Genomic DNA, 12848 nt, shown 5'->3' with positions numbered 1-12848 from the left:
AGGAATCCAAATCGGAAAAGAAGAAGTAAAGCTGTCACTGTTTGCAGATGACATGATCCTATACATAGAGAACCCTAAAGATGCTACCAGAAAACTACTAGAGCTAATCAATGAATTTGGTAAAGTGGCAGGATACAAAATTAATGCACAGAAATCTCTGGCATTCCTATATACTAATGATGAAAAATCTGAAAGTGAAATCAAGAAAACACTCCCATTTACCACTGCAACAAAAAGAATAAAATATCTAGGAATAAACCTACCTAAGGAGACAAAAGACCTGTATGCAGAAAAGTATAAGACACTGATGAAAGAAATTAAAGATGATACAAATAGATGGAGAGAGATACCACATTCTTGGATTGGAAGAATCAACTTGTGAAAATGACTCCATTACCCAAAGCAATCTACAGATTCAATGCAATCCCAATCAAATTACCACTGGCATTTTTCACAGAACTAGAACAAAAATTTTCACAATTTGTATGGAAACTCAAAAGACCCCGAATAGCCAAAGCAATCTTGAGAACGAAAAACGGAGCTGGAGGAATCAGGCTTCCTGACTTTAGACTATATACTACAAAGCTACAGTAATCAAGACAGTATGGTACTGGCACAAAACCCGAAATATAGATCAATGGAACAGGATAGAAAGCCCAGAGATAAACCCACGCACATATGGTCAACTTCTCTTTTTTTTTTTTTTTTTTTTTTTTCGATACACGGGCCTCTCACTCTTGCAGCCTCTCCCGTTGCAGAGCACAGGCTCCGGATGCGCAGGCTCAGCGGCACAGCCACTCCGCGGCATGTTGGATCTTCCCCGACCGGGGCACGAACCCGTGTCCCCTGCATCGGCAGGCGGACTCCCAACCACTGCGCCACCGGGGAAGCCCGGTCAACTTATCTTTGATAAAGGAGGCAGGAATGTACAGTGGAGAAACGACAGCCTCTTCAATAAGTGGTGCTGGGAAAACTGTACAGCTACATGTAAAAGTAAGAGATTAGATCACTCCCTAACACCATACACAAAAATAAGCTCAAAATGGATTAAAGACCTAAATATAAGGCCAGAAACTATCAAACTCTTAGAGGAAAATATAGGCAGGACACTCTATGACATAAATCACAGCAAGGTCCTTTTTGACTCACCTCCTAGAGAAATGGAAATAAAAACAAAAATAAACAAATGGGACCTAATGAAACTTCAAAGCTTTTGCACAGCAAAGGAAACCATAAACAAGACCAAAAGACAGCCCTCAGAATGGGAGAAAATATTTGCAAATGAAGCAACTGACAAAGGATTAGTCTCTAAAATTTATAAGCAGCTCATACAGCTCAATAACAAAAAAAAAACCCAATCCAAAAATGGGCAGAAGACCTAAATAGACATTTCTCCAAAGAAGATATACAGACTGCCAACAAACACATGAAAGAATGCTCAACATCACTAATCATTAGAGAAATGCACATTAAAACTACAATGAGATATCATCTCACACCAGTCAGAATGGCCATCATCAAAAAATCTAGAAACAATAAATGCTGGAGAGGGTGTGGAGAAAAGGGAACCCTCTTACACTGTTGGTGGGAATGTAAATTGATACAGCCACTGTGGAGAACAGTATGGAGGTTCCTTAAAAAACTACATATAGAACTACCATATGACCCAGCAATCCCACTACTGGGCATATACCCTGAGAAAACCAATATTCAAAAAGAGTCATGTACCAAAATGTTCATTGCAGCTCTATTTACAATAGCCCGGAGATGGAAACAACCTAAGTGTCCATCATCAGATGAATGGATAAAGAAGATGTGGCACATATGTACAATGGAATATTACTCAGCCATAAAAAGGAACGAAATTGAGCTATTTGTAATGAGGTGGATGGACCTAGAGTCTGTCATACAGAGTGAAGTAAGTCAGAAAAAGAGAGACAAATACCGTATGCTAACACATATATATGGAATTTAAGAAAAAAAAATGTCATGAAGAACCTAGGGGTAAGACAGGAATAAAGACACACACTTACTAGACAATGGACTTGAGGATATGGGGAGGCGGAAGGGTAAGCTGTGACAAAGCAAGAGAGAGGCATGGACATATGTACACTACCAAACGTAAGGTAGATAGCTAGTGGGAAGAAGCCGCATAGCACAGGGAGATCAGCTCAGTGCTTTGTGACCGCCTGGATGGGTGGGATAGGGAGGGTGGGAGGGAGGGAGACGCAAGTGGGAAGAGATATGGGAACATATGTATATATATAACTGATTCATTTTGTTGTAAAGCAGAAACTAACACACCATTGTAAAGCAATTATACTCCAATAAAGATGTTTAAAAAAAAAAAACATGAGAGAGAGAACATTGACCAATAGTGGAGTATTCAATGTTGTTAGCAAAATAATTGCAAATAATGGTGAAAAAGAAAAAGCTGCTGGAGGTTTTTGTTTGTTTGTTTGTTTGTTTTTGCCGTACGCAGGCCTCTCACTGTTGTGGCCTCTCCCGTTGCGGAGCACAGGCTCCGGACACGCAGGCTCAGCCGCCATGGCTCACGGGCCTAGTTGCTCTGCGGCATGTGGGATCTTCCCAGACTGGGCACGAACCCGTGTCCCCTGCATCGTCAGGCGGACTCTCAACCACTGCACCAGCAGGGAAGCCCTGTTTTTTTTTTTTTTTAACTGAATTTATGGAGAATGGCGAAAAGCCCTGTATGCTACCCAAAATATTTTAATTTCTAAAAATTCAGGTCAAAGACAGAAATGAAAACTGAGTTTTTCTTAACACACCAGAAAAAAAAAAAAAAGGATGCAAGAGAAAAGCACCTCCGGCAAAATGCTAAGTTCTCTTGTTGGCACCTGCAGTTTTGCTGTTGCAAATAATCCACTTGTTTCTGGTGGTCTATTCCAGACATGGCCTAGCATGATTGGGGCAGATCTTTGAATAAAGTTATTTGTGTAAAAAGTAACCAAACTGATGCCTACATTTGGGCACATTCCTCTAGAACATTAATCATTTTCAAACTGATAGTGAAATCCTACTTGGAAACCCAAACCCTACTCCATAATAATAATCTATGCCAGCCACATCAGAACGCCATTATCATCATTATCATCTTAAGAAACTATCTGCTATTTACTGAACACGTACTCTCAGGCACCATGCTTTCATTTTTATACAACCCTATGGCTAAAGTAATATGATTATTTCCTCTTATAAACATTTAACAAATAATTGTAATTTTAAACGTCCACTCAATCAACAAATATTGACCTTATACTTACTGGGTGCCAGATACTCTTCTAGGACAAGAGATACCAAATAGAAAAGACAAACAAACAAAAACATATTCTATTATATTCACACATAAATGGGGGTAGGAGTGGAGACTCTCAGGTATAGATGAAATGTATGAACAAAAATAAAACCAGGTAAAATAAAAGAGACTAACGTTGGAACTCAACTTTTCGCTCAGTGCTTACAAACGATAATTACAGGGGCTGCAGTATCAAGTTATAGGTGTGCTAACCTCTTTTCTCAATTTTCTTATCTCAGAAATCGATTCTCTCCTTTCTCTAATTAAAAAATCTAATAATTTGACCCTGTGCATTCATCCCCAATATGGAAATGAAATGAGACTGACACCTTTTTCTTGATGATTCCTGGAAAACTGTATCTACTCTCAGCAGAGGCCTGTTGGCCACCAGTGATGATCAGAGGAATAGCTTCCAAAGGTCCAAGGTCAAATATGTCCTTGACTACTTCTGCCAGTTGATGCTATGAGGAGGGTACAGTCTATTGGGGGGCGCGGTTCAGGGGGAATGTAATTTTCTTTTGAATTTGTTTTTATGGAGGGAACAAATGATTTTATTGAATTTTGGCTATTCGAGCCATAATCTACAATACTGAGAGAGGGTAGTAAATTCAGTTCATTTGAAACATCTAAAATTAAAACTTCGGCAGTTTTTCCTCAAATTCTTGTGGATTTCAGAACATTCGGTAAAATTTGACTCAATGGGTCTGATTTGAGCCCAGAAATTTTTATTAGAAAAAAAAAAATCTTAAAAGGACTTCAGAGCTTTGATCAGGTTCAATATGGTAAGAATTGTAGTGAGAAAATCCCTTCTTCATTTAAAGATCTTCCTCTGTCTATACCATGAATCTTATGAGGGTTCAGAACACAGCATTAATGCTTGTGGTACTTTTATATATTCTATGAAGCTTTGATTCTAGAAAGACTCTATCCTAGCATCCCCCCTGGCAGTAGAAATTTAGACTTTAAGCCAACTGGTAAGCAGGTATTATGGTTTGGCAAACCCTGGTTATCATTACTAAATGTAAATTGCATCTGGATAAGACTTTTTTGTTCACTGTTGTGTTCAGGATATAGAACAGTAACTGGTACACAAGAGGCCACCCTAAAGTCAAGATAATATCTATCTGAGAGTTACTGAGAGGAGTGAATGAAATCATATATGAAAACGCTAAGCAAACTACAGAATTTGAAGAGTTAGGTCTTGTTTTTGTCCCATGTTGTATTTTGCTCCAAATTTTCTAGTTACCTCCTTACTGACTCAACTTCCTCTGAGGTCTTGTCACCTCTGTGCCTAATTCTACAAGCACATTTTTCTCCTTAGCCATTATTCCAGGGAACTGAAACCATGTCACATAAACAATTTTTTCAAGACACTTTGTATTTTACTAGGCTAAAGGGGAGGAGAATAAGACTTGTTTGTACCTTGAGGCACATTTTGGCTCACTGTAAGATTAAAGTGCTTTCCAACACAGCTGCTCAAGAGAAAAACTCATCAGTCTCCCAAGGTAGTGAGTTTCTGACCACTGCAAGTATGCAGTCATAGAACAAGGCTGTGGTAAAGGCAAGTGGAGTACCAGATGGTGGATATGGGGTAGGTTTTTATATCTGCTCTAATCATTAAATTAAAACAAACATTTCTTTTTATTCTGACTCATGTTTAACTACCGAATTTATTTAGTAAAAGTTTATCCAGAGTTGACTCAGTGAAACTAAATTAGGAATTGTTGTAATAGTTTTCCACCTCATCTGGTTCCTACGTTGAAATTACAGGTCATGCTTTCACAGCACTACAAATTACTGTTTTTCCTGTAAGCAAGTTGACTCGGATTTATTTATACATAATTTCAGGATTTCCCCCCACTAATTTCTTAATATTTGGTGACGATATTGCTCCCAGAATCCTCTACTGAAAAAAATAAAATAAAAACTCTGCTAATGAGTTCCACTGTGTAGTCTCTCATCCCAACATCCATATTTACTTCTAATTAAGTGCATGAGAGCAATTCAGAATTTTATCATTTCAAATATTGCCTATCCAGGTGATTCTTCATAACTATGTGAGAATAAAAAGTTTCTATAACTTTTCATTTCTTGCACATAAACCTTCATTATAATTTTGTCTCAGGAAAGTGTTGGAATTCGCTCAAAACTAAAAAGAATTAATTGCCTATCGTATTAAGGCAATTAATTGCCTAACGTATTAAGGCAGTTAAAAAAATCATTTCATCATATGAATAACAGTGAATATAGACTCAGGGTAATATGGAAAATGAAGGCAAAGGAAGGGCAGGGTAAAGGGGAAGCTAATAATGATAGATGTTCAGTTTAGTGTTTATTATGCAGTTAGTTTTAGTATCCATTATACAGATGACAAAAACAAAGGTATAGAGAAACTATCTCACATCCTTGAAGTCAAACAATTAAAAGACACAGATACAATACAGGGTTTGAAATTAATGCATGCCTCATTCCAAAGCACATCCAAATCTCTTGCAGTTATATAATATTTGCCTTAAATATTAGCTTGATACAGACACCACAGAAATGGAGTTACAAAGTCATACACTAGCAGAAAGGATTCTTCTCTAGAAGTGTATCTGGGGTGAAATTATTTGCCACAAATACCCTCTACCTTCTCTCCATTAAGAACAAACAAACAAACAAACAAAAAAACACAAAATAGTCTGAGAGATAAAAAAAACACTGGCTTAAAGAAACTTGTATCTTGGAGATAAAAGACTGTCCAATCACATTTTGAGCATCTCAATATACTAAAAGGTCCAAATGGACACAATTAATTAACATAGTGAATAAGAAGAGTGAAAAGTTGGTTTATAGGGTAGTTGCATAAAAAGATTATGGTAACTAAAACTCTGGACTAGGGTGCAGGGTCAGCCTAGGATTAATAACATGTTGTTTAATCATTGGCATATAGCAGGAAACATATTTCCTCTCTCTATGCTTCATACTACACTTTATGAAAACAAAAAGGTAATTACATTGCATTGAGTTGTGGTGAACTTTCCAGTTCAAATATTTGAAGATGTGTATAGAAACTAAGCATGTTGTTATACTACCAGTTAATTATCCAATGGAATTAGGTATTAGCCAATGCTCTTTAAGCCAAGATAAATGTTAACAGTCTAGTACTAGTTTACATATTCTCCATTCATTTATTCAATGATTCATTCATTCAGTAAATATTTATTGAAGACTTACTATTATCAGATACTCTGTAGCTGATTCGGAGATATCAATTTAGAGCATAAGACATTCTACCCATGGAGAAGAATTCATAAACAGTATACATGATAATAACTAAATTATATGGTATGTAAGAAAGGATTAAATGCTAATACAAACAAATAAAGCAGGATAAGGAAGATCTGGTACTGATGGTGGTAAGGGTTGAGCTTATTTGAGCAAAGACTTAAAGATGGAGTTAATCATGACTATAGCAAGAGGATACATATTCCAGGCAGAGGAAACAGTTGTTGCAAAGATTCTGAAGGGAGAGCATGGCTAATGTCTGGAAGTATTCAATCACAGATTTCTGGATGGTTAGCAAGCAAAATTATTTTCTTAGGTTTAGTGATAGAGTTGCACATACAGTGACAAACTGCAAAAACAATTAAGCAACATCTTTTTCTTGATTACTGAGACTGAGATAATGTAAGACAAAACTATTCTAGGTTTTAACAAAGAATTAGGCTTGGGTTATTAACTTTAAAGTATACAACCAACTGCTGTGTTCTTGGAGGATATTTTATTTCCTTAGGAAACCTCTCTTCTGATATATTCCCACCTCAGAATATTTGCAAGAATTCTGTGCCCTTTTCTTTCCCCATATCTTGATAGGTTAGATTTTTTTTTTCTGTTTCTAAAGTATTTAGCGTATTATAAGTATGTGCTTAAAAACCTTGTAATTGTATCCCAAAAGTAACCATTAAGATTATTTGCTCATTGAATTAATATTTGCCAATCACTTACATTGTGATACCTTGTATGCCATGAGCTATGAGGATTATAGAAAAGTGTAAAATGTAGTCTCTGCCCTTGATGACATTAGTCTGGGAGGGAATAGAAGGCACATATACAAATAACTATAATTATAAATTAGATCATCACTGCCTTCTCTGAACTCCCATGTAGTTGCGACAAAATATGTACTTTCTGAAAGAAGGAAACATTTTATCCAAATCTTGAAGGAACAGTAGTAACAGGAAATGTAGAGAAATGACAAGATATTCAAGGAAAGAAAAAATAATATAACTATAAAAGGTCCAGAGTTAGGACACTGCACGCACGCTTCATCTGAAGTAAAAGCGATGAGCAATAAGGGTTGACAAAATAGTATAGATACCAGACATCTATGTAGTATTAGGGTGATACAGTTTTTGTATTATTTTATTCTGAAACAGTATCCTCAAGTTTAAAATCATAGCCACATATTGTTATTGATAACTGGTATTTCTGATAGCAGTATTCTAAAGACGTAATTCCTCATTTAAACTGTTTTATTTTAAAGAGGCCTAAATACTACTTGTAAGAAATAAACTCAGGACTCCTAACATTTCTGGATTTCAGTGTAGGGTCTCAAACTGAGTTCTGTTCAAATATAAAATCCTTCCTCTTTCCCTGAAAAAGATATATTATTATTAATCTTTATAGAAAAATTTTAAAACCTTTGGTGGATACGAGGAACAATCCCAAGGTCACATAGTTGACTACCCTGCAAAAGGCCAGTCTTAAAACAAGGACTTTTTTTTAAATCCAAAGATAAAGCACAACAACGAATATACCTAACAGGGCTTATGAAGTAATAAGGAAACTACACAGACGTTCTCAGCTTTTAGTATGCTCTAAAGTTTTAGGACTTAAAACTCTAAAAGTATTTAAGAAGTACTTAATAACATTTAACATTTATTATTAATTTTAATAGTATTATTTAATATTTTAAAAGTAGTTTGAGACTATGTTAACTGTGCTTTGTAACATAATGCCTTTGTGGGAAACAAGTTAGTGTGGTAATTTTAAAACATGGCCCTAAAATTGTTTGACATGCCTCTCGTTGCAAGGTGGGGGAATATGTTCCACTCTCTTGAATGTCTATTCTCTTACTAATAAATAGTATATGAAAAAAGTGAATTATGTCAATTTCTAGACGCAAGTTTACAAAGTTACCACCTTCCACTTCCCATCTTTGTTGGGATACTCACTGTTGGAACACAGATACCAAGCAATGAGGAAGCCCAGGCTACCTCTTCGAAAGGCAGCTAACAGCCAACACCAATGTGCCAGTCATGTGAGTGAGTCCTATTGGAATTGGATGGTCAGCCACATTCAGGCTATCCCAGCTGGTACCACATTCTGCAGAGACAAGCTGACCCTGACAGGCACTGCTCACATTTCAGATTTGTGAGTAAAATACATATTTGTTGTTTTATGCCACTGAGTTCTGGAATAGTTTGTTATGTAACAGTAGATAATCAGAACAGATTTTTAGTGTCTGGATGTAATGTGCTACTGTAATGAAAACTTAAAACATGTGGCATTGGTTTTGGGACCAGGTGGCAGACGGGAGCTAGATAAATTAGGAAGACTCTGGTGAAAGCCTAAAGGGCCCCAGGGAGAGTGTCGAAAGACTAAAGGATGTGAAGAGGCTGTTGACAGGGTTTTATAGTAAAGAAAATAGGGAAAGTATTATTGGAAGTTGGAGGAAAGGAGACCCTTGTATGTAGTGGCTAGATTTTTGACCATGTCGCCTGCAGGTCATGCAGAAGAAAAGGTAATGTACCTAATGAATTTGATCATTAAGAGATTCCAGGCAGAGGCAGAATTTTTAAAATACCACATCACTTCTTCTCATTGACTAAACAAAATGTGGATGGAGACACATTGGCTAAAGAAGGAATTTTTCCATCAAGACTGGTTGGGTTTGAAAATAAAACTTTTTCATTTGCAGCTTCTCCAGAGAAAAACAACTATCAAGTTAAGAAATATCTCAGTCCACCGATCAAATACAGACTGGGACAATATGATCCTTTGTTGTTACTATCTCAGAAAAATCTGAGGTTCCTCATGGGAACTTTCAGAGAGATAAAAGCCTCTGTGAAGATTTTAAGGACAGAATAATCTCCCAGATCCTCTCTGTTAAAAATCTTAAGAGTATTGACCATAGCAGTTTCACTAGATTCCCAAGGTCAAGAAGGGCTCATTGTGAAGAGATATGGGAGTGTAGCTCTTTTTTAATGGAGTGTATTATAAATGGACTTGTTAGAAACTTACAGTCTTTAAAAAAGAGTGATTATAAAAGGACAACAGGAGAGATTCTTTTGGTGAGTGATGAAAGTCTCATTATGTCTTGACTGTGGTGGTATATATATGAACTGACACATGATAGAATTGCATAGAGCTAATCTCTCTCTCTCTCTCACACACACACACACACACACACACACACACACACAGGACAAGTAAAACTGGAGATACCTGAATGAGTTTGGGTAGACTGTATGGATGGTGGTATCCTGGTTGTGACACTGTACTATAGTTTTGCAAGATGTTACCACTAGAAGAAGCTGTATAAAGGGTGCACAGGAACTCTCCATATATATGTATATATATATTTACAACTGCATATACAAATATACGATTATATTAAATAAATAAATACTTCCTGATGATCATCATCTACCTAAGACTGAAAAACCAAATATGGTTTTCAAAACTATTAACAGAAGTTTTCAAATAAGGGAGGAACTCGCCTAGGTCAGTGCTTTTCAACTTATGGTACACACTGCAGTATGACTATCACTCGGAAACTTGTTAAATATGCAAATTCTCAGGCTCCAACTCAGACCCAGTGAAGCACAAGCAATCTGTGCTTCAATAGTCACCTCCCGGTGGGTGTGATGCGTGCTGAACTCTGAGAAACACTAGCCTAGAGTTTTGTTCTGTGATAACTATTAAACATATACTAAACAGAGCCTTGCTGCTCATATTTACTCCACTGACCAGTAACATCAGCATCATCTGCAAGTTTATTAGAAATGCAGGATCTGTACTCCAGACTTAGAGAATCCAAATCTGCCTTTTTACAAGATCTCCAGTTAACTCAAAGGGACAGAAAAGCTTAAGAAGTGGTGCCTTAGTGTATTTGCTGAACAACTACTATGTGCATCCCATGAAAATACAGCTTTGTTTCTAGTGATAGTGAGAACATTTGGGCACCAACTTCCTGCTGGGGCAGGGATATTAAACAAGTTGCCCAAGATGACACATCTTAGAAGGAGCCTAGGATTTGGGCTTGCACAGTACATAAAGGGACAACAGAAATGATCCTTCCGGTCTGGATCCCTCCAGAGCCTATGTTCATAGCACGGTGCTCAATTGTCCAGTCTTTCTTCGTCTGTTAGTCTAGCTCCTGTGGGCCAGTTCTGGTTTCCAGCTATTTACAACAGGGAGTGTCTGAACTGCTGACACACATTCCAGAGTCAGAATAGATATTATTATTCACTCAGGCAGTTTTGACCATATCACTCTCTGGACACTAAGCTCATAACAGGAACCTCAGATACACCACCCAGGATGTTCTGGTTTCGGGATTGCAGAGTGTCTGCGTGCTCTGGTCCTCCTCCTCCCCAAGGCTCCCCATTGATCCTTCCATGTGCATCACAAGGCACAGACTACAAGTCGACAGAGTGCACATTAGCTGTAAAATAATACTATTGGGAGGCAGAGTTGAAAGGGAAACCTCTGATTGTCTCTGACTGGCTTTTCTGCCTATTTATCTTCTAAACTTCAATTCTGTGGAAGTTGCTGGCAGAACCAAGTGTTATCTGAATGCACAACTGACAGCATAAAAAATCAGTTATCATTTTTATGTCTAGGGTTTAACTTCAAGAAAATAGCAATATTCAGATTGAGTAGATGGTTTAGGGACTTCAGGGGGAGGTGTAGTTTTTTTTTTTTAATCCTTTTTGCCAAATAAATAGGGAGGCATAGCTAGAAAATGCTTCAAAGCTGTGAGAGAATAGATTAGGATTCTGTATATTTTTGTAGAATCTTCAGAAGTGAAATAATAAGTAAAGTTATATCTATAACAGCAAAGCACACAGCTAATGGAGCAGGGTAGACCCTCATTAATAATAGCAACTAGTGGGCTTCCCTGGTGGCGCAGTGGTTGAGAATCTGCCTGCTAATGCAGGGGACACGGGTTCGAGCCCTGGTCTGGGAGGATCCCACATGCCGCGGAGCAACTGGGCCCGTGAGCCACAACTACTGAGCCTGCACATCTGGAGCCTGTGCTCCGCAACGGGAGAGGCCGCCATAGTGAGAGGCCCGCGCACCGCGATGAAGAATGGCCCCTGCTTGCCACAACTAGAGAAAGCCCTCGCGCAGAAACGAAGACCCAACACAGCAAAAATAAATAAAATAATAGCAACTAGTATCCTTGAGCATCATACTCTAGTTTCTGCTAGCCCCTGGAAATTCAAAGATGAATAATTTAGGGTGAACAATATACTATAACAATCGAATGAATACATCGAATATAACTAATTGTCAATTTCAATGTACCAGGCATGATGCTAGGTGCTAACTAGGTGCCTTCTCTACTTTAGATCATTCAACATTCCTATGATGTTGATATTATCACTCACGTTTCACAAAGAAGGAAGCTGAAGCTCAGAAACATGGGGGGGGGGGGGGCTTTCCCATAGTCACACAACGCATATGTGGCCTAGACAGAATTCAAACAAAATGCTACCTTCCCAGAATTCCTTTCTTTGATGACAGAAGTAGGAAAGGGCATTGAAAAGAGGTCAGGAGCAGTCAGTTGAGAAAGGAATGGGTTTTAGATTCAAATCAAAGAGAACTACCCAACTTCAACTCTTTTCCTGTCTTTCTCCACAGATGGCTCCAAATGTGCTCAGTTTATCTTTGGAAAAGTAAGACTAATTACTACCATCTACATGAATCGTTAACCATTCACATCCAATTACTGACACAGCATAACCATTATACGTGTCCATAAACTGTCTGATTAATGTTGCTGTACATTTCGTCTTGTCTCCACACTGAACGAAGTATACCAAAGATTCTCTGTCTTCATAGTCTGTTGTGTCATGAGCTTTGGGTAGGAAAGGTAGAGAAAACTGAGACGGTGAAGGTAATAGGTGGCATGACATAGACCAAGAGAGGATTGACTAATTTAAATTAGTTCTCAGTTCTCCAATGCTTATTTTATTTATTTTACAAAAAGTGAAAAGCTTTTTAAAAATGATGTGTAACACAGGCAAAATTATTTAAAGTCAATACATTTTTAAGGAATTTCACACATTCTGATTCCTTCCACTGCCAATCTACCTTAGTTCCTCCAATGTCTGAGTCATAATCTTCAAGATAGCCCTTCCAAAAAGAACTTTTGCTCAATCCACAGTTGTCATGTCAAGTCATGCACAATTCTTTTAGTCAGGCTTCTTTGATATCCAATGGAATATGGACACACTTCAAAAATCCCCCACCTGTA

The 12848-nt window shown here is 37.6% G+C and overlaps 1 protein-coding gene across 2 annotated transcripts in view; it reads right to left on the bottom strand.

Annotated features, from left to right (window-relative positions):
• CDH8 (cadherin 8) overlaps nt 1-12848 on the bottom strand; it is a 354111-nt gene that overhangs the window by 89028 nt on the left and 252235 nt on the right. The window contains exon 8 of one of the 2 annotated variants that reach the window (XM_073796978.1): nt 7875-7880. The exons of the other annotated variant lie outside the window; for it this stretch is intronic. Within the exon in view, the coding sequence (XP_073653079.1) occupies nt 7875-7880 (6 nt within the window). The remainder of the gene's footprint in view (nt 1-7874; nt 7881-12848) is intronic. 2 annotated transcript variants of the gene reach the window in all.

Source organism: Tursiops truncatus, chromosome 19 (genome assembly GCF_011762595.2).
Source record: "Tursiops truncatus isolate mTurTru1 chromosome 19, mTurTru1.mat.Y, whole genome shotgun sequence".
Lineage (NCBI taxonomy): Eukaryota > Metazoa > Chordata > Mammalia > Artiodactyla > Delphinidae > Tursiops > Tursiops truncatus.
The sequence above is the reverse complement of the archived record's forward strand: the minus strand, read 5'-3'. Positions and strand labels throughout refer to the sequence as shown.